Source organism: Arvicanthis niloticus, chromosome 6 (assembly GCF_011762505.2).
Source record: "Arvicanthis niloticus isolate mArvNil1 chromosome 6, mArvNil1.pat.X, whole genome shotgun sequence".
NCBI classification, from domain to species: Eukaryota; Metazoa; Chordata; class Mammalia; order Rodentia; family Muridae; genus Arvicanthis; species Arvicanthis niloticus.
In genome coordinates, this window is record NC_047663.1 from 7,371,125 (window position 1) to 7,392,332 (window position 21,208).

Genomic DNA, 21,208 nt, shown 5'->3' on the forward strand with positions numbered 1-21,208 from the left:
TGACTGGGAGGAGACAGTCAGATGGCAGAGGCAGACAGGATTGAAGAAATTTGACATGCTATGCTCTCCAGTGTCCTCTGGAGACCTGGTGTAGGCCAGATGACTGTGGTCTGCCTTTGGTGTTGATATCTTTGACACAGAGATGCCTCCTCTGCCTTGAAGGTTTCCTTTTAGCATCCTCTTGATGGCTGTACCCAGGCCAGCCATTCCAGTTGGTGTTACTTGGAGTGGGGATGGGTCACACGGGACACTGAAAAAATAGGAGAGCAGATTAACAAGTCCCCACGTTCCCCACCCCCACTGGCTGTGAGTCTTTCCTCTCTGTACTTAACAGTTCTGAGGGTGTCCCTGCTTGAGCTGCATGTTGTGGTCCACCAAAGTAGGCTATGAAGCTGTGCTTCTGCACCTGCTGAGTTCTGGTTAGAAAGGTCAGGACTTCCTGCTGTTATTACTCCTGGGTTTTTTGTTTGTTTGTTTATTTGTTTGTTTGTTTTTCCCCTCTCTTGTTGATTTTTATTAAGTCTTTCCTAATTAAAATGTCTTCAACTTCGCATCTGAGTGTGCTATCTGGCTTCTAACTAGGATGCTGGCCGACACCCCCGTTTCTCTCTCACCTTTGTGGCCACAGCGGCAATCTAACTAAAATATTTATTAACAGACTGTGCAGTTAATGATAATGTATGTTACACTGACCGTGTTGTCAGTACTTTGCCAAGATTTGTGAGTGTGGAGGTGCAGAGATGGCTCTGTGATTCAGTTCCCAGTGGCTCACAGCTGCCTGGAACCTCAACTCTGAGAGAATCGACGCCCTCTTCTGGCCTATGTAGGAACTGCACACACAATTTTTAAAAAGGAAAAAAAAATCGCAATTGAGTGTCGAATTCTCAGTCCTGACTGCAGAGAATTCTGCTTGCCCAATGAATTTGAGAGCTCAGTAATACATAAAAGCCTGACTTGTCTGTTTGCGGAAGCTGCCAGCTACTATTTAGAAATTAGGAGGCCTATGCTAATTATTATGGGAGTTGAAGCCACAGAGTTTCGGTTTGCCTCCCTCCAGTTCTCCTTTTCTGGGAAGCTGTAGTTTCCACTCCTGAGATGAGGAAGAAACAAAAACCCAAGTGCAAAGGAAAAAATCAGGACATGTGAAAGTGTCTCAAGCCAGCTGCAGGAGTCCCCAGCCCCGGCTTCAGCAGAGGAAGCAGAGAGGCAAGGTAGTGGTCTGGTTCTGGGTCAGTGTGGGAGGCTAGTGTTGGGTTAGTCAGGAAGCCGTGGCTGGGTGTGGTGGGAGAGGATGGGGGGCTGCTCTAGGGAGTGAGGAGGAGAGCAGGAAGGAACTAGGGGGCTTCAGGGTCCAGCTTTAGGCAGGTAGGGGTCTGCCAATCAAAGACCCAAGGAAAGTCACCCAGCTAGGCTGGTTGTCCAGAGGTCCTGGGATGGCCGTGTGTGTGTGTGTGTGTGTGTGTGTGTGTGTGTGTGTGTGTGTGTCTGTCTGTCTGTCTGTCTGTCTGTCTGTGTCTACTCTTGAGGGTAAGACTCTGCTTTTGGCTCCAAGCAAGACTGGCACATAGTGGGATCATTGATTGTACAATTGACAGATTGAAGGCTCTCTGAACACTGGGGGATCTCAGTGGAGACAAGAAAGCAGCATTGACAGCTTAGCTCATGGGAAACGGCAGAGGCAGGCAAAGTAGGCAGCAGGAGGCTGGCAACCAAGAAGACAGCAGGCTAGCCCCGTGGAAGTTCTTCAGCTGCCCATGTCTGGGCTTTTAGTATTTCATGGAAAGACATAGTCAAAGTTCATTTTCATGGAGGATGAGCTAAGTCCAGGGTAAAGACACCGGGGCTTATATGGGACTGTCAAGCAACAACACACGACACTCAGCAGACAGGTGCTGATGGCCGTAAAGGCGTTGAAAACTCTGGAGTTGTTCTGGCAAACAAGCTTTTCACTTCTGACTTACATGTTCTTGCTCAGCATCCCTGAGCTGTGAACCTGAGTCCTAGTTAGTCCTCTTTCTTTGAGATAAACAAAATCAAGGGAAGGGTTTGTTGTGGCCCACGGTTTGAGGGTGTACTTCACTACGATGGGGAAGGGCGAAGCTGGTGAGTGTGTCTCCAGGTGGGAGAGGAGAGTCATAAGTGCTGGTGTGGGCTTTGCTCTCTCCTTCTCCTCTAAATTAAAAAAAACAAAACAAAACAAAATGTTTATTGATTGCTGATTGTGCCTATGTGTGCCTGCGTGTATCTGTATGAGTGTGAGTCTGAATGTGTGTCTCTCTCTCTGTGTTTGTATGTGTGTATGTGTATCTGTGTGTGTCTGTATGTGTGTGAGTCTGTATGTGTCTGTGTCTGCATGGTTATGTGTCTCTGTATGTATGTGTATGTGTCTGTGTGTCTATCTGTATGTGTCTCTGTGTGTGTGTGTGTTTGAGTCCATATGTGTCTTTCTGTGTGTATGTGTGTGTCTATCTCTCTCTGTATCTGTCTGTTTGTGTCTGTGTATGTATGTGTGCATCTATTTGTGTGTGTTTGTATGTATGTATGTGTCTCTATGTATGTATGTGTGTTCATAGTCTGTGTGTTTGTATGTATGTGTGTTTGTTTGTGTGTGTGTGTGATGGCCCACAGATCAGATGAGTCTGTCCTCTGTTCCAAAGTGTTGTTCTCAAGGATTGAATTCAGGCGTCACAGAAAGTGCCTTTACTTGACAGCCATCCTGTTGGACAGGCTCCTTCCAGTTTTATCCCAAGGGGTGGTGCTACCCACACTCAGGGAGGCTCTTTCCTCCTCAGTTAAACTTCTCTGAAAAAACGAGAAAACTTCTAGGCACATTCAAAGATGAGTTCCACATCCAGCCAGGCTGATAGTCAGGACCTCCCACCACAACTGGTAAAGCAACAGTTAAGCAACCATTCCTGTCTCCCAGAAATGCTTCCTTGTGCTTTGGGTCTGACCAAGAAGCTACATGTTCCAGTTGCCATTGTAAGCCATAGCCCTGTCAGGAAGGAAGGACTACACCCTTCATTGACAGTGCATAACTCACTGAGTCAGTCATTGCTTTCTTCATCAGGATCTCTGTAGACAGGGAGAAATATCTTTTTGTTTGTTGTTGTTGTTTTTCAAGACAGGGTTTCTCTGTGTAGCACTGGCTGTCCTAGAACTTCCTCTGTAGACCAGGCTGGCCTTGAACTCAGAGATCTACTCGCCTCTGCCTTCTGAGTCCTGAGATTCAAGTGCTTACTTTCATATATTTTTCCATCACTCCTTTTTCTGTCAATTTATCCCTATGTTCCTATCATCCATACGTAGATCTCGTTTTATCTGTCTTCTAGCTAAAAAATCATCTACATAGATCACGTAGTTTCTTTTAATTTTTTTAGATGTATGCCAAGGACCATCCTCGTCTTGGAGAGGTCCTGAGGAAGGGGTGTTTGGGAGAGGCAAAAGACTGTCTTGAAGTCAATCATGGGTATAAGCTGAAAGCTCTGTGTTCTGCTTGAGATAGCTCCCCAGAGATCCCCAGACAGACCTGCTCAGCTCCTGCAGGCCAAGGCTCATTCTTTTATTTGCAAATCAATTAAATTCTCTACCTCAGGTTCTCTTTTGATTATTTCATGGATCAGCATTTTATGACCTCAGCCCCTTAATTCTTAGAAAAAGACAGCAAGTATGGTTTTGTTTGGTTTTAATGTGGCAAATGAATTCAGAGATCTGCCTTCCTTTGTAAGCATAGACAATAAGCTAGCTGGGTGGGATCCTGTCCTGAGATAGCCATTCCCACCATGCCTGGGCCTAAACTTGTTCTGTCCCAGGCTGACCTTGAACTCAGGAATCTGAAGCTAGCTGGGTGGGATCTTGCCCTGCGATCACCACTCCCTAAATGTTTATCTCCTTCCTTAATATCTTTCTGACAAGCTGGCTCATAGTGCAGCTGCCTCTGTTCTTTTAGGTCTGTGAAGCCCATCATGTAATATATATTGCATCCTTATATTTTGCATAGTTGAGAAATCATACGTTCTCATACTCATGTTTTCAGAGTTCTTTCCCACAGCCTTAAGAGCTGTCTTGAAGGTCTCAACATTTACCATTTTGCTAAGGACATTAGACACACCCTTGCCTCCTGGGCTTGTGCTGCTTCTAATTATCATGGAATCATTAGCTTTGGCAGGAAGAATATTTCCCAAAGAAGAAACATAAAGTAAATTATGTACATTATTATACAAACAAGCCTCACACCTAGTAACTTCCAACACTTTTGGAGGCCCCACACCCTGCTATCTCTGCTCCAGCTCTAGGAACTGTGTCACACTGTCCCTTCTACAGTGACCATGCATCACTGGGCTGATGTTCTGTTTATTCTATGTTGTGTGCATGAATGTTTTTCCTGCATGTCTGTATGTGCACCAGCTGCATACCTGTAGCCCATAGAGGCTAGAGGAGGTTGTTTGGATCCCCTGGAACTAGTTACAGAGGGTTGTGAGCCACTGGTTCTGGGAATTGAACCTGGGTCCTCTGGGAGAACAAGTGCTCTTAACTGTGATCCATTTCTTAGGTTCTCGAAGTGCATTTTTTGAAAAGAGAAAAAAGTTTATCCCCTGGAAATGAAGTAACAGGCTGCTGTGAGCCATCCTGTGTGTGATGGGAACTGAACACGGGTCCTCTGAAACCAATCCTCTTAACCACTGAAACATCTCTTCAAACCCTGTGTGCATCTTTCCTGTCTCCTAGGTGGCCTATTAATTTGTTTATTTATTTTGAGATGGGGTATTACTGTGCAGTCTTAGCTGTCCTATGTAGACCAGTCTGGTCTTGAACTAAGATCTATCCACCTCTGTCTCTTGATTCTGAATTCTAGGATTAAAGACGTGGACCACATGCGTGGCCTGACCACTTTCTTTATGAATCCCTATTTTTGATTCTCTATGGCTTTTTGGTAGTAGAAGAAAAAAAATCTATGAAGCTGGTAAGAATGTCTCTCTCTCTCCTCTCTCTCTCTCTCTCTCTCTCTCTCTCTCTCTCTCTCTCTCTCTTTCTCTCTCTCTCTGTGTGTGTGTGCATATGAAGGCCAGAGGTCATTACCAACTGTTTTCCTCAAGCCCTCTCTGCTTTATTTTTAAGACGAAGTCTCTCACTGAGCCCGGAGTTCACTGATTCAGCTAGACTGTCCGGGCAGTGAGTCTCAGGGCTCCTCCTGCCTCTCTGTGTCCTCACTGCTCGTATTACTGGCACACACAAGCTGTACTTGGCTTTTTACCTCAGTACTGGGGGACTGAACTCCGACACTCATGCTTTGGTGACAAGCCTTGTGGGGAAGAAATCTCGCGGGCGGGGGGAAGGGAGTCCAGCGACAGAGTCTCAGGGCGGTCCGGCATCAGGGCTTCCCGCGCAGCCAGCGGAGGATCCCACATTCACGCAGCTGTCGGTGGGCGGGCTGGCGGCTGCATCGGCAAGGTTCCAGGGTTCCAAAAGCTGGGAATCAGGCGGAGAGACCTTGGACACGTGGAGTCCGGTTTTCCAAAGCTTTTATTGTTCATGGCATGGTGAATGGGCGCAACTGGTTCGCGCTTCCCCCGCCAAAAGCCAGGGGAGACCAGTCTTATAGGGAAGGGAGAAAGGGGAGGGAATAACTTAATTAGCTACGCCCCTGGCCTTTTGATAATTCATTAATATTTAAATCTCTGGAGGTGGAGACTTGTTAGTCACACCCTCTACCTGTCCTACATGACTGAAGGTAACAGGTTAAATAGAGTTACCTCGTCCAAGGCCCAACAAAGCCTTTTACTGACGGAGGCATCTTCACAGCCCCGTAGAAGTGGCCTTTTAGCTTCCTATTCTTTCTTATGAAGGAAGGCATTTCCCAGGAACAGAGCAAGAACTAAGATCTTCCCGCTAAGCAGCATGCACCTTTACCCACTGAGCCATTTTGCTAGCCCTAAATTCCTGTTCTGGAGGACTTTCTAGTGGCTCATGACTCTCTCAAGATAGCCCAATGCAGCCATAAGCACGTCACTCGCTGTTCTGGGGCTGCGGTGACCCTTAGGGGAATCTCAGTTCGCAGCAGGAAGCTCAGCTGTTGATCCCTGCCTGGGCCAGGCTTAAGCTGTTGGCTTCTAGCCCACCCTGCCCATTTAGATTTCTCCTCCTCACCCTTGCTACAGTCTCAGGCCACTCCCCCATTGACCTTCTGGCACCTTTTGCTCATAATCTCCTGTTCCCTTTACACTTACAACTCTGGGCATTTCCCTTTTCTGACTTTGATTCACTGAGAATGAAAAGACCCCAAAAGTCAGTAGCCATAGCAAAGGGAAGCAACGGGGATCAGGCGAGTGCACTGAACAGAAAAGGGAGCTGGAGAATGGGCTGTTGCACCTAGCAGTCGGCTTTCCTGAAGCTCCAGCCTGCGACAAACGTGCTTTTATTAAGTGCAGGCCCGTGCAATGAATCTGCTCTGGTTCATTCTCTGAAGTGACTCCCGCTCATCTTCCTATTTTTGTTAAATTAGGAAGTAGCTCAGAGTGAGAAGGAAGCAGATAAGAAAAAAAAAAAACAACCAGAAAGAACTTGAACAAGAAGGTGGTTGCCTGGGCTCTGTCACAGCACATCTGGATTCCAGGAGCTACCTGTTGTTTTCTGGAGACAGCACCCAGTGAGACAGGAGTATGTGGCTGAGCACAGCTCTGCTCCTTCTCTGCTTCCAAGGTGAGTAGGGCGGTCGATCTGTGAACCTAATTCCGCAGAGGTCGGGAGAGTCAGAGTCCTGGGTTCAAGCCAGAATCCAGGTCTCAGCAGAAGTGGGGGCGGGGCCTGGGGACAGGGGAACACACACACACACACACACACACACACACACACACATTCACTCATCTCTTTGACTATTGTATACTTCAGCCTTCATCCATGGATCCTATAAGCCATTACTAAGCACCAACTGCAACCCTGGATTGTTCTAAATGTTGTAACTATAAAGCAACTTCCCCAGTAAAGGGGAGTCCTATTTGAATGAGGGAGTCAAGTGATCATACTACAGGGTGAGTCTTGCTACAATACAGACCAATTGTGAAGACATCCACTATACCAGGGCCCCCTCGATCTGCCCTCAGAGGGATGGAGGCTTCATGGAGGCTCCACAGAAGTCAGTCTTGAAGGATGGATAGGTCAGTGAAGTGGAAAGGCAATGATATATGCTAAAGTGTAGATAGAGATCTCATAGATTGTGGAGCGCGCAGAAGTCAGCAATGGCCTTGTTTTTGCTGAAGTTTAGTTTGCAGAGGTTGGAAGTGTTTGTGAAGAATAATGTACAGCCAGTTGTGACTGTGGGTACTTGTGGGCACGCAGGAGACGGAGGCAGGAGGTTGTAGGCCTGCCTCAGCTACATAGTGAGATCTTGCCTTAAAGATACTTAGGCAAAGAACGGTCATGCATATCTTTAGTCTTTGTACTTGGGAAGAAGGTGCAGGTGGATCTGTGTAAACTTGAGACCAGCCTGGTCCATAATGAGACCCGTGTCTCAATAAGACAAACAAAAAGGGAGGAAAACATATTTTCTGGTGAGAAACCGTTGAGGATGGAAATTTGAGGCTATCTCTTATTTTTGCAGATGACTTTTAAAGTTGTGTTTTTGTTGCTGCTGCTGCTGCTGCTGCTGCTGCTGCTACTGCTGGACCCTCACAGAACACAAAAGCTACCCCATGTCTGCATGCATTTTTTTTTCAGTGGTGGCTAGGGGTTAAAGGAAGATGCCAGCTGAGTGACTCTGTCCACGTGTAGTTTTTTTCCTTTTTGTTATGTGCATGCATGGTATCTTTTGTGGGCAGCGATGTGAAGTCAGAGGCCAGTTTTGTAGAGGCAGCTCTCTTCTTCCCCTGTTATGGTGGCTCTAGGGACTTAACTATGATAACTGGGTTTGCTCAGTGAGTGCCCACTGAGCCATCTTGAGGGCCCCAAAACAGCTTTCTTATGAGTGAAATGAGAGGCACCTGGAGCATCTCCAGCCCCTCAACACCTTCATGATCTAGATCGTCATCGGAAGCTGAAGGGCATAGTCAGGTAAATAGCTAGTTCCAGACCAGCTTTCGCTCCGTGAGAGCCTGGTTCAGAACAACAAACACAGAAACAAGATAAAATCTAGATCTTGAGGCTAAGTAAGATGATTAGATGCATTCGTTGTATTACACGTATGGGGCTTAAGCTGCCTTGACAGAAGGTGATGATGGTGATGATGGTGGTGGTGGTGATGATGGTGATGATGGTACTGATGGTAACGATAGTGGTAGTTGTGATGGTGATGTTCTGATAATGATGGTGGTGGTGATGGTGATGATGGTGGTGGTGAGGATGGTGAAGATGATGTGATGTTTGCAATGATGATGGTAATACCTTAGACAGTCTGGAGACTAGAGTGGGAATGCTGTAATGACTGAAGTAGGTTCCAGACACAATGATGGTTGGAGCTTCCCTGTCCCAGCTCACGGGAGTTGACTACGGGCTTTCCTCCTCTCTCCAGTAAATGAAAGCTTCAAATCAGATATGATGAGAATATTGACACCCTAGTAAACAGCAAATGCCGCAAAGCAGGACCACTCCCAGAACACGATTGCTTCTTCAAATCAGCTTGCTTACCCCTGACAAAATTGCCCAAGCGTTCAGTGCAGTTCAGTGCAGTGAAACTCAAGAGGAAGTCCCCTTTTTACTCATCCTTCCGGAGCGATCCCCCCTTGCCCCCCACCCCCCGTTGATCTTTACACTAAGGAAAGAGTGCTCATGCCCTGATTTAAACTGTGATGTAATTTGTACCGACATGCGGTGCACTTCTCCTTCCATATCTCAGCCCTGGTGTGCCGCCCTCTCTTCTTTCATAACATCCCCTCCACCGGCTGCAGCCACCCAAGGTTCTAAACACGGTCTGGGAAAAGGCAGACATCTGTAATTTCATCCAGCATCCAGGACAGCAAAGGAAAGGGGATCTGAGTTCAAGGTTGACTTGGCTACATTGTGAAACTTTGTCTCAAAAACAAAACCACAAAAGGTATTTGTATCCTGGGCCTGGTGCTATATAGGGAGAGGCAGGTGCTCTCCAGCAAATTCTGGAAGGTTCTTAGGTTTGATTAAATCAGTGTCCACTCATAGCTTCAGGTGCCCCACTAGCTGCATGAAGGTGCTGAGAGCACCACCACCCCCGGTTTCCTGGTAGTGTAGAGCCTGGAGACAGAAGCCCATCCCCATCAGGAGGCATGAATACTGTACAGATGCTCCGATTGGAACTTGGGCGGAATTGTCAGACAGTCTGGCCCCACAGACTTCTGTCGTCAGTGCTCCCCTATCCTCAGGTGATTTGGTCTCTCACTCCCCACAAAAGTCACTGCTTAAGGTTCACCTTTGCTCCATCATTCACCGTCTGTCTTTCCAGCCCAGATGACACCAAGTCCAACTGAAATGCTCAGTCCAGAGAATGTGGTTTTCAAACAAGGACTTCCAAAGGTCACTCATGTGGGGGCCTTCTCTTCTAGAAAATATAATTTGAAGAAAATATTTTTTTAATGGAAAAATAATAAAAGAAGAAATAATTGAAGCACAAAATGGTGAGGGTCATGGGCTCTTAGCGTGTGGAGCCTGTAGTAGCTGCTCTCACAGGGACTATTAATGCCATTTAAGCCTACGGACCACTTGTGACTTAGGCAGAGAAGGAAGCATTGTCCCAGTTTTACAGACACACAGTAAGAGACAGTTGCAAGGAAGAGCTGAAAATGAGACCTCCATCCATCTCCTCCACTGGGCTCCTACCACTGGCTATGGAAGTGTCAAGGAACAAAAAAGCTTGTATGTTCAAGAAATTGCTCAGGATGCTTCTGGCTGGCCTCAGCAGCTACAATGTATTCATTTGTTTTCTTGCTGCTGTACCAAAACACTCGCCAAGAAGCAATGTAAGGGAAGAAGGGTTTATTTGGACTTGCAGTTCAAGGAAATAGGTTTATTAAACAATTAATAGTCCCAAAGATACAGATGTCTTTCTTTCTTTCTTTCTTTCTTTCTTTCTTTCTTTCTTTCTTTCTTTCTTTCTTTCTTTCTTTCTTTCTTTCTTCCTTCCTTCCTTCCTTTCTTTCTTTCTTTCTTTCTTTCTTTCTTTCTTTCTCTTTCTCTCTTTCTCTTTCTTTCTCCCTTTTCTTTCTTTGTTTCTTCCTTTGTTTTTTCTTCCTTATTTTCTTTCTTTCATTCTTTTTTTTTCAAGATAGGGTTTCTCTAAGATACCACTTTCTTGGTCAACGAGAGTAAAGGAATGAAGCCATAACCAAGGGCATGCATATCCAAGCCTTAAGCCTGGAGCTTTGCTTCTTTAACATTAAATATCTATATATGAAAGGAATATCAACTCTATGACAGCAGCCTTTACAGCAAATACTTATTGTTCTCTTATATTTTTGGTTGTGAGTTTAGCCTTTAACAGCTGAGCCATCTCTCCAGCCCGGTACTTATTGTTCTCATCTGATGTATAAAGCCTCCAATCAGACTCTAGGACACGAGGGCTCCATTCCCTCCTCATGTTCCCATAATTTTCCTTTCTTTCTATGCTGCCCATGTACCCCCTATAGCCCCCTTTCTATTGCTAGGAATATGTCAGCCATCAGTCTGAGCCCTGTGGGTGATACAGGATGCTGGTGTTCATGTTTCCACTCAGGTGTGTGCAATAATTCTCCATCCTTAAAATCGAGTCAAAAGCTGCTTGCCAAATTCCGCCTTTTGGGACTGAAAATATGACTTAGTGGTTAAGAGCACTTGTTGCTCTCACAGAGGACCCAGACTTGATTCTTAGAACCCACATGGAGGCTCACAACTATCTCTAATTGTAATTCCAGGGGTCTTCTATTGTGGGAGATATTTAAATGAAGGCTTGCTGGTCAAGCCAACTATCTAAGCTGCAGTGGCTCTGCTTAGCTCTGCCACCATGTTCCGTGGCTTCCGTGAGATGTCTCTGCCAATCTTCCACGCTGTTTCCACAAGGCTGGGCTGTGCCCAGATCACCCGCCATCCACGCGGGACTGGTAGGAAATGAGGCTGTAAAGCTTAAATATTAATCAAAGGCTTTATATGTTTGGTAATGCTCAGTAACAATAGGCCCACATAATTATAGATATTTCCCAATTAACTAACCTAGATATGAGTTGTTACCCAAGACTGCTCCTGATGCAAGCATGGTTCTCCATCCTCCTACATCTCTGTCTCTCCCTCGCTCTTCCTCTTCCTTCTCCTCTTCCTCGCTTTACTCCTCCTCTTTCTGTCCTTACTCCTCTCACCTTAGCTCCTCCCAACTTGTGGAGAAAATTTCCCGCTACACTCTCTGACCTCTCTGGGTATGCGTATCACACACATAAAATAATACGTAAAAATCTTTTCAAAATAGAGTCTTTTATGGCAAGACATGATATGGAAAACTATGTTCACACAAGATGAAGTGACATATGTCAGGGCACACAGCCTGGTCACAACAGTGGAGTAAATCAGGTTTTTTGTATTGAGACAGCATCTATTACATAGCTCAGGTTGCCTCAAAACTCCAAATTAGATGAAGCTGACCTTAAACTCAAACTCAAAATTTTCCTGTCTTAGCCTCCCAAGTACTAGGAAGTCTCTGCTACATGCAATTTAGAAGTTGACTTTTTAAAGAGCAAGTTTGACTTGCAGAAGATTCTGGAATGCTAAGGCTTTAGTGCAAAGGAAGTGATTTGTATAACAACCTAACCTTAAGCCAGCCATGGCTTCACTTAACCAGCCTGTAAAGGTAGGTTCCATGTGTAGTCAGTGAGTTGGTGCCTTGTCTCCACAGGGGACAGACTTCTATTTGTCTCTCTTCCACAGCCTCCAGTCCATTTGGCTTGTCTCAAGTACAAATGTCTCTCCTGGTACTCTTCCTGGATCTCCCCACACTTCAGGAAAACAGCTACTTCCCAGCCCACCTGGAAGGAGACTTAGATTCTAGCTTATGTTTTCCAGGTTGTTTATCTCTGACGGGCCCTGGCTCTGTGTCTGGCTATGTAGGAGGCTCTCTCCGTGTGCAGTGTCAATATGGACAATCATATAAGGGCTATATCAAATACTGGTGCCGAGGACCACATGACAAAACGTGTAGAACGATTGTAGAAACCGATGGAAGTGAGAAAGAAAAGAAGAGTGGCCGAGTGTCCATCAGAGACCATGTTGAGAACTCCACTATCACAGTGACCATGGAGAATCTCAGCGAAGATGATGATGGGTCTTACTGGTGCAAGATTCAGACTTCCTTTATCTTTGATTCATGGTCACGTGACCCATCGGTCCATGTAAAGGTGCATGTTTTGCCAGGTAAGACTACTCTGGTTCCAGCCATGGAGCTTTTAGGGCGTATCTGCCTGCACTTGGGACATGCGTGGGCATTGTCTTGAAATGTGCCTCTGAGTGTTGTGGTCATTTCAGCCAGGTTGGGAAAAGAGTGTGTGACAGACATGGAGAGAGATGGCTGACCTTTCAGCCATGGCCAGGGGAGGGGGTGAGGTATAGGTCAAACAAATAGTCTGACACCTGATGTCTCTAGGAGGAGCTGAGAAACAACCTATGTCCTTCTTAGTGGCAGGTTAAAGTGATCTTCAATTGCTCCTGTATGAAGGATGCTTGGTAACCCTCCATGGCCTCTGGGAAGATCCTTGGGCTACAGGCTGAGCTGTGTTTCTTCACACTCTCTCATAGGCTTCTCACCAGTTATGGGGGGTGGGGGAAGGAGACTCCCGAGAGACTTCTCTACCTTCCCTCAGGCAGAGTCAGACAGGAATGGAAAGAAAGTATGAGATGGAACAGATGACCCATCTTTGGGCAAGAAGGCGCCTTCAGCCCTTGAGAGAACCACCCAGGATGTGGCCGAGGTTTGACTTAAAGCCCTTCTCAAAACCTCCGCTGTGAATATACGATTCTGTGTGACATCAGATCCACACAGATACTCAGCACAGGCTTGGGGACCAAGCAGTGACCTGGTGTGTATCTTTTTCTCCAATAGCCACAACTCCCATGGAGACCACACTCCCTGCCACAACTGCTACCCTCTCACTAGTGAATTCTGGACAGAACCTGAGGATTAGTACTAGAGCAATGTTCATCTTCCAACTGTGGTAAGGACCCAAGGCCTGGGGAAGATCAGTAGCTGTAGAATTGTGGGGGGGGGGGGTCAGCAGTGGTACCCCTGGGGGTGTTGGGGGAAAACTTAATATTGAGTGATATCCCTCAACCCTGATCTCAGATTTCACATTCTGCAAGCCTCCGTGTAGATGCCAAGGATGGAGGAGGGGCTCAAGGGACACAGGCTGGGGGCAGACTCTGTGTTTAACAGGTTCACATAGCCTTCCCATTCCCCCTCTCTGTCCTTCCCTGCTGGACTCTAGACTTGCAGTCTCAGCTCTCTGTCTCTTTCAAAAGTCACTGTTGAGGGCCAGGGCGGTGGCTCAGTGAGTAAAGTTGCTTGCTACCAAGTCTAAGAACCCTAGTTCAAGCTCTGAGCCCCACAATAAATAAATAAGTGTAAAGGTCATTGTTCAGCTGGGGTTCTTGCTCCCAGGAGCTGCTCATGAGGTACTTAAAAGGATACGCTCAGCTCTGGGCTGAAGTTTGCATTTGTTCTTCCTTATTAGAGATACTCAGAGAGGGTCAGGATGTCTCTAGTTCCCCGGGGAGGAAAACTCAGGAGCACTAGTTTCAGGAAGTTAACTGAAGGCTAGGGATGCAACTTAGTTACTGGGGTGCCTGCCTAACGTGCACACAGCCCAGAGTTTGATCCCCAGAAATGCATAGATTGGGTGCTGTTGTGCAGATCTGTAATTACCAGCGCTAGGAAACCAATAATAAAACAACAGAAGTTCAGAGTCGTAAGTACATCATAAAACCAGCTTGCTCTACATGAACTCTGCCCCACCACCAAGAAAGTCATTGAATAACAGGGAGACAGTAGGTAGCTCTGGGCCATGCGTTTAGAAAAGCAGGCCTAGCTAGAACCCTTTCTCCTCTTCACCTATCAATCACCTCTCCATAACAACAGACTGGGGAGGAGGGTGGGGAGCACGGGGGAAGATGTCCTTGAATCAGTTCCTGGTCTGATTCTGGATCATTCGGGCTTTTGAGGCAAGGCATTAGGAAATGTGGGAAGAGACAGGTAGGTCCCAGATCCTCTCCTTGAATGTATCTTCCATCTTCACATGCCTGCAGGTCCCTCTTCAGCACCATCCACTTCCAGGTCCTGGTCTTCCTGAAGCTGCCTCTGTTTCTGAGCATGCTCTGTGCTATCTTCTGGGTGAGCAGGCTTCCAGGGGACTCCTGGGAGAATGCAGAGTGACCTGCCCTAGAGCTATGAAGTGAAACATCCCAGGAATGCCCTGGGAGGGACTCAACCCTGCAGACTGGGTGAGAGACACATTGGATTCTGGATTAACTCTGGAGGCAGCAGTGCCTGGATTCTGGATTCTGGACTTCATTGATCTGTGTCTCAAAGGGGGCAGGGCTTTATTATTGAGAGTCTTGAATATCAGACTCCTGTGGTGTCCTCAGTGTAAAAGAAAAAACAAGTCTGGGAGTAATGGCCCAGCACTGGAGAGGCAGGTGAATCTCTGTGAGTTCAAGGCCAGCCTGGTCTATATAGTGAGTTCCTGGACAGCCAGGGCTAAATAATATACCCAGAAGAGGGAACAAGACTCTCCGGGGCCCTATATTAGAGGTCTGCCTTTCCATTTTCCAAATTTCATGGATTCTGCTCTCATGTCAGCTCTAAAGAGTAAGAATCTTCTAGAAGTTTCTTGAACAGAAGTCTAGCCTCTTGACCTTCTCAGTGCCATAAAAGCATCTCAGGCCATTGTCTCTGATGGCAACAATCACCTCCTTACTACAGAGAAGAGACTTCTGAGGAACATGTTTCTCACAGACTTGGCTCACAGCCCATGCCCCCTTTTTAGAACAATCTTAAAGGATTTGGCTTCTGGTAGAGCATCCACTGCCAGCTCTCCCAAGCACACAGCATTCTTTGACCTCGTCTGATCCTTTTAGCTCACTATGATCTCAAAGCCTCCTTATGTCCCCACAACCAGAAAGCATGTGTCAGAGTTCAGCACACACTTGCCTGGATGAAAATAGCCAATCATCTTGGGAGTGAAGTTCTGTGGTTATTCAGGGCAGCAGTGGAGAAAATGGAAGAGGGTGTCCCTGCATTTCCTAATCTGGGAGGAGGTCTTCTGTGCACAGTGTTAACTGAGAGTCCATCTTTTCTCACTCAAGAAACTGGATGAGATCACCTTGGGGGAAAGACAGATATTCAAAAGCAAGTAGGGTGCTAGTGGTGAGGGGATGCCAGATCTGGGCACCCACTAGGCAACCCCAGCTCTGAAAAAGACTGATTGCCAATTTCTTCATTGCTATTCTTTGCAGGGAGGACTCAGAGTGTTAGCCACAAGTGCCACCATATCCATTCATTCCAGGTATACATGTTAGACCTCCTTCTCCACCCCCAGACTCAAGCTTGTCTTGAGCTAGATGTTACCCATTTGCTGAGAGAGGACATATTTATAGGAGCATCACAACTAGAGGCAAAGACTCAGGGAATACCTATCACAATGACAGTTACCCATGGAAGCTCTATCCAAAGGCAGAGAGCACTGTGGATGCAGTTTCTTAGAGTGGGGCATGTCTGTCAGTTCAGCATGGTGAAGTTTTTTCTTCTAGCAGTTCAGATGGAGTGTGTGTATTCAGCATCAACTCTTGCTTACATTTTCATTTTGAACATTGGATAGATTTGAGCACACCAAGATCCTGGATGTCAGCTAGGAGATTTTATCTAGCCAGTGGCACATCATGTTCAACAAAGAGTCAGGGAGTGGAGGGTCTCTGTCTGTGAGACATAAGTAATGGGGTGTTGCTGGTGGTTGTGGGAAAGAGAGGGGCAGGCTTGGATGATGTAAAGCCTGTGTGATTGCATTGCCAGACAGAGCAGTCAACTAGGAGCCTAGAGGTGTGGGCTGGCGGAATGTTCAGGGCTGGAGAGAAAGGCACAAGGAGAGAGATTAACTGGCTTCTAGAGGTAGGTGAAATTACCAGGTGAGTGTTCAGGACCAAGGACAGAGCTCCGAAGGCAAAGTAAGGTTGGAAGGTAAGCGTTCAGGACCAAGGACAGAGACCGCAGCGACTCTTTAGACCACCAACTATGCAGGTTTCAAGATTCTGTTCTCAGAAGCAGACACAGGAAGTGACAACAGGCACAGTACTGCGAACAGCACGCCCGCCATTACTCTGTTCTCAGCGGTTTTCACACGCATTCATTTACATGTGTGTTTAACTATGCAGCCTTGTCCTACACATGCATCCACTTAACAACCATCACAATCAACAGAGGATTGCGCCACCATCCCAAGTCTTCCTTCATGCCGGTCTGCTTCATTACTGCCCACTAGAGACCACTAATCTCTGTCCCACTCTGGCTCTGTCACTTTGAGAATGTTCTAGAAAGGGAAGCATTTCGGTGGCACATCTTTTCCTCCTCTGTTAAGTACCTCTTGGATCCTCTGGAATCCACACAAGCAGATGTTCTTGGAAACCACCCATTCCTCTTTATTACTGAGCAGAACTGTATAAATTCATTACAGTTTGTTTAACTCCTTGTTCATTAAAGTATGTGGGTCATTTCCATTACAAATAAAACTGTTATTCACATTTTGTATGTATTTTCTTTCATACGATAATGCATTTTTATGTCGCCAGAGTGTATGCTTGCACAACTACTAAGTTATGCAGTATGTTTGGTTTTCTAAGAAATAATCCAACTATTTCTGGCATGGCGGTGTTGTCTTATTTTTCTGTCAGCAAAGGATGGGAGATCTGGGGTTTTGTGGGTTTTTTCTATTATTAAAGGAATTTGGATTTATTTTATGCCTAGACGTGCTTTGCCTGCACATGTGTGTGTGTGTGCACCATATGCATGCTGCCTGTGCCTTGGAGGCCAGAAGACAGCATTGGATTCCTGAAACTGGATCTATGGATGGTCTCAAGCCTCCGTGTGAGTGCTGGGAACCAAATCTGTATCCTGTACAAAAGCAGTAAGCATTCTTACCTACAGAGGCTCATCTCCTGCCCTCGTTACTTCTTGTTCATTCCAGATGTTCTGATAGGCATGTGGTTCTGAGTTTCCCAAGTGACTCATGATATTGCAAACATTTCTGGTGTGTTTCATTTCTGCCCACACATCGCCTTTGACAGCATATCTGCTTTGTGTCTTCTGTTAATTTTTGAACTGAAGCCATTTTTGAAATTTTGTTACGTATTTTTAAAGTTAGCATGTATGCACACACACACACACACACACACACACACAAGTGTGTGTGTGTGTGTGTGTCACAGTGCAAGTTTAGAGGTCAGAAGACAACTTGTGGGAGTTGGCTCTCTTCTTCTACCAAGTGGATCCCGGGAATTGAACTCAGGTCTTCAGACTTCACCTGCTAAGCAAATCCTGAAGCACTTCTGCTTCAGCCACCCGAGTTGCATACTGGAGACATGCACTTCCATGCCTAGACTAAATAAATGAATGTTTTTACTGCTTTCTTTTTAGAGTTCTCTGCATAGTGTACACACAAGTCTTTGTCCATATTTTACCTCAGTCTCTGGCTTGCATTTTTATCCTCCTTATAAGATAGGTTACTGTGAAAACTACGTTGTGTGTTTGTATGTGTATAGTGCATGTGTGTGTTTGTTGCATGTGTATTTGCGGGCATGCTTGCCTGTTCATGCACACGTGGAAGCCAGAGCCAACATTGATTGTTTTCCTATATTACTTTGTAACTTATTATCCTCTCACAGAATCTGGAGCTTGCTATCTGAGCTTGGCTGCCTAGCCAAGTCCATAGGAGTGCACAGAAGTCCCCTGTCACCTTCAGTGCTAGCCAGCAAGTCCACAGGAGTGCACAGAAGTCCTCTGTCACCTCCAGTGCAGAGGTTACGAATGTCTGCCACTGAACCCAGGTTTTATGTAGGTTCTGGGGACCTGAACTCAGGTTCTCATGGTTACAGAATGAACACTTAACATCTCCCCAGTCAAAACGTTTTAAACTTTGAAGACATACAATTCATCAGGTTTTCTTTCAAACATTATGATTTTGGTGTCATGTGTAAGAAATCGTGAGTTGTCTCACGTTTGTTCCAACTTTTAAAAAGTTTTAGAGTATCCTGTCCCTGTTCCTACTCCCCCCTCTCTTTGTGTGTGTGTGTGTGTGTGTTTGTGTGTGCATGCAGAGGCCATAGGAGGGTGTGAGCACCCTGCTCCATCGCTGTCTGTTTTATTCCCTTGAGACAGGTTCTCTCCATGAACAGGAGCTCACTTGTTGTTTTTTGTTTTTTTGTTTTTTTTTGCTAGGCTAGTAGCCAACAGGCCTGAGTTTTGTAGTTTATATATATCTATATCTATATCTATCTATATATATATATAATATCTCACAGTCTTTAAAAAATACATATTTATTTTATGTATATGCATACACTGTCGCTGTCTTCAGACACACCAGAAGAGGGCATCAGATCTCATTACAGATGGTTGTGAGCCACCATGTGGTTGCTGGGAACTGAACTCAGGACCTCTGGAAGAGCAGTCAGTGCCATCTCTCCAGCCTAGTTTTGTAGATTTTTTTTAATTTAACATTTGAGCTCATGAATCATGATTTATTTTTAATTTCTTGCTCAGCGTAGGAGGAGGGACACTCTAGGCATTTAGTTTTCTAGCGTGTGGATATCTGATTTTTTTTCAACAGGGTGTATTAAACTTACAATCTTTCATTGTTGGTTTTTGTTTTTGTCAAACATAAGTTAAGCACATGTGAGTGGGAGATGTGTGACATTATCCAGAGGCCTGGAAGAAATGAAGCCACCAAAAGATGAGGTCTGAACCAAAGACAGAGCCCTGGAAACTTACAGACAATTGCCCTTAGCAAAACAGAATGCGTCTGTCAGTTTGTGCAGAATTTCAGGTTGCAGGCTGCAACCTCTGACTAGAGGATGTATCAGAGCTGTGGATGTGTGCCTAGGGCCATATGGTGCTCCCAGCAGGGCCATATAGTACTCCCAGCAGGCGTCGGGACTGACCTTCTAAAGTGCACAGATGGACCTGCAGGGACACTGTGGGAGCCAGTCAGCAGAGCAGATTCAGCTCTTTGCCTGTCTTGTGACTGGGCCCTGGGTGGTGTCACATCTTCAAGTCTTGTTCTTACAATAATCAATACGATAGGCTAAGACCCTTTTCTATAGTCCTTCATGTCCTGGCTATAAATTCTTTAAAACTCCTTCCTTCTCCTAAGTCTGGGTGTTCTGGGACGGCTTCGGCCAGTAGATGGCAGTGTGGTTCTTGATCTTTGTATAGACCACATCTTAGCGCTTAGTCCTGACTATATTCAGGGTTGGTCATCCCTCCTAATTCAAACTTCTCTGTGTACATCCTCACAGATACACCTACAGGTGAGTCTCCTGGGTGACTTCAGATCCAGTCAAGTTGACAATGAAGATTAGAGATCATAAGCATTCCCTGTGTGTATGCGCGTGAGGGTGCGTGTACGCACACGTGTGTGTGTGTGTGTGTGTGTGTGTGTGTGTGTGTTTGTGTGTGTGTCTTTATAAACTTTCTCCCATGAAAATTTGATACCAGAGATACAATGTACCTATATCTATCTACGTGTTCAAGTTTGGGCTGCACAGCAAAACTCGGCCTTATAGAAACAGAACCAGGGCTTGTGGATGCAGCTCAGTGGGTCGAGTGCTTGCCTAGCATTCGTGAAACCTTGGGTTCAGGCTTCAGACCCTCATAAAACCGAGCACACTGGTGAATGCAGGTAACCCAGAACTTGGATGTTGGAAAAAGGAAAATGAGAAGTTCAAGGCTAGCTTGGGCTACATGAGACCTTGCCTCAAACTCACACTCTCCCTCTTTCTCTGAGCCAATGTCTGTGGCCCTAGTAGCCATTGTGGCAGGTCCCCTGGCCAGAGAAATCCCTGCTCTGAGTTCTATAGCTAGAAAAATACCTTCTGCCCAGGCTAAGCCTTCAGCAATGCCCTTTGTCTCCCAGGATTTAGTCTAGGCTACTATCATGGGCTTAGCCTGGGCTGCCTTGTGCTCCCTTGCTACTGCACCCAATCTGCCTTTGGTTGCTCTCCTCTCCCATGATCCTCTGCAACTCAGTTACCTCCAAGCTGTGGGGGTTTGCTATATTCCACCATTCGCGTCTGTTTCTGCAGACCTGTCTGTCTGCATTTTTCCTTGGGAATCCCATCTGTCTTTCAAGTTCTTGTCTTGCATCCATTCAGTAGAGGAAGTTCCCTGTTCGCCCAGCTGTTCGTCACATGCAGTGGTTTGGTCTTCTCAAAAACTGGCATCATCTTCTTTCAGTAGGCAAAATTGAGAAGTTTTATCAAGGAAGTCACTGAGAGAAGTGAACGAGAGAGACCTAAAGGAAACCCAAGCTCAGCGTCAAGTCCTCTCAGGGTGCTGGTGACTGTCGCCACCAACGACAGGAGAGGAGACAAGACCATGTGGCACTTCCCTGCTCTGCTCTTCCTCTTCCTCCCAGGTAAGTAGCAGGGGCTTTAGATACTTCCATATCAGCGGTGAGGGTGACACAGAAGGCCTGCTCTGTGTTAGGGAAACCTGCTGATTCTCACCAGCTGCTCACTCCCAAAACAAAAGGCAAGATTTTGGGTACCTGATAGAGTCTGTGGGTATTGCAGAAAAACCAAAACAAAAAACAATTAAAAACAAAAACAAAAAAGAAACCTTCCAGAGATTGTTTCTCAACCCTAGCTGCTCCACAAAAGCCAAAGAGTGAGTGGATGGGCTGATTCTTTTACAAATGTATTTTTAGTTTTATGTTTGGCACATGCAGCCTAGGATGGCCCTGAACTCGGGATCCTCCAGACTCCACCCTCTGAGTGTGGAATTTCTACTGTGCAGCTCCATCTCCAGTTACATTGTGAGTTTTAATTGACACAGTAATTACTACTGACAAGGGCTGGGTGTGGTGGTGACTGTCTTTAATGCCAAAACTCAGAAAGCAGAGGTAGTTGGACCTCTGTGAGTTCAAGGCTAGCTTGGTCCAGGTAGGGAGACCATGTTTCAAAAGGGAAAACCCTGGTGGCATACAGTATGGCATTTTCATATGTATGTACAGAACATAATGATCAGAGC

The 21,208-nt window shown here is 46.0% G+C and overlaps 2 protein-coding genes across 4 annotated transcripts in view; both read left to right on the forward strand.

Annotated features, from left to right (window-relative positions):
• Window positions 1–1,062: 1,062 nt before the first annotated feature.
• Window positions 1,063–16,704, forward strand: LOC117712077 (CMRF35-like molecule 2). Of its 2 annotated transcripts, none has more exons than XM_034508097.2 (5): window positions 1,063–1,211; window positions 6,503–6,699; window positions 11,986–12,333; window positions 13,019–13,130; window positions 14,218–16,704. In XM_034508097.2, the coding sequence occupies exons 2-5, from the start codon at window positions 6,660–6,662 to the stop codon at window positions 14,342–14,344; spliced, it is 627 nt and encodes a 208-aa protein (XP_034363988.1). In that variant the 5' UTR covers window positions 1,063–1,211; window positions 6,503–6,659; the 3' UTR covers window positions 14,345–16,704. The 2 variants fall into 2 exon arrangements, with proteins under 2 accessions (XP_034363988.1, XP_076791609.1); XM_076935494.1 differs by lacking the exon at window positions 1,063–1,211 and adding an exon at window positions 4,946–4,963.
• Window positions 16,705–20,419: 3,715 nt separating this feature from the next.
• Window positions 20,420–21,208, forward strand: part of LOC117712083 (polymeric immunoglobulin receptor-like) — a 36,519-nt gene continuing 35,730 nt past the window's right edge. For both annotated transcript variants that reach the window (XM_076935496.1, XM_076935495.1), the window contains exon 1: window positions 20,420–20,594. In XM_076935496.1, coding sequence (XP_076791611.1) covers window positions 20,555–20,594 — 40 coding nt within the window. In that variant the 5' untranslated portion in view covers window positions 20,420–20,554. The remainder of the gene's footprint in view (window positions 20,595–21,208) is intronic.

Bases quoted from the DNA above. Each gene is read 5' to 3' on its own strand.
- LOC117712077 (XM_034508097.2), top strand. From the start codon at position 6,660: ATGTGGCTGAGCACAGCTCTGCTCCTTCTCTGCTTCCAAG. The intron at 6,700-11,985 runs GTGAGTAGGGCG...TATGTTTTCCAG, and splicing joins GCTCCTTCTCTGCTTCCAAG to GTTGTTTATCTCTGACGGGC. The intron at 12,334-13,018 runs GTAAGACTACTC...TTTCTCCAATAG, and splicing joins AAAGGTGCATGTTTTGCCAG to CCACAACTCCCATGGAGACC.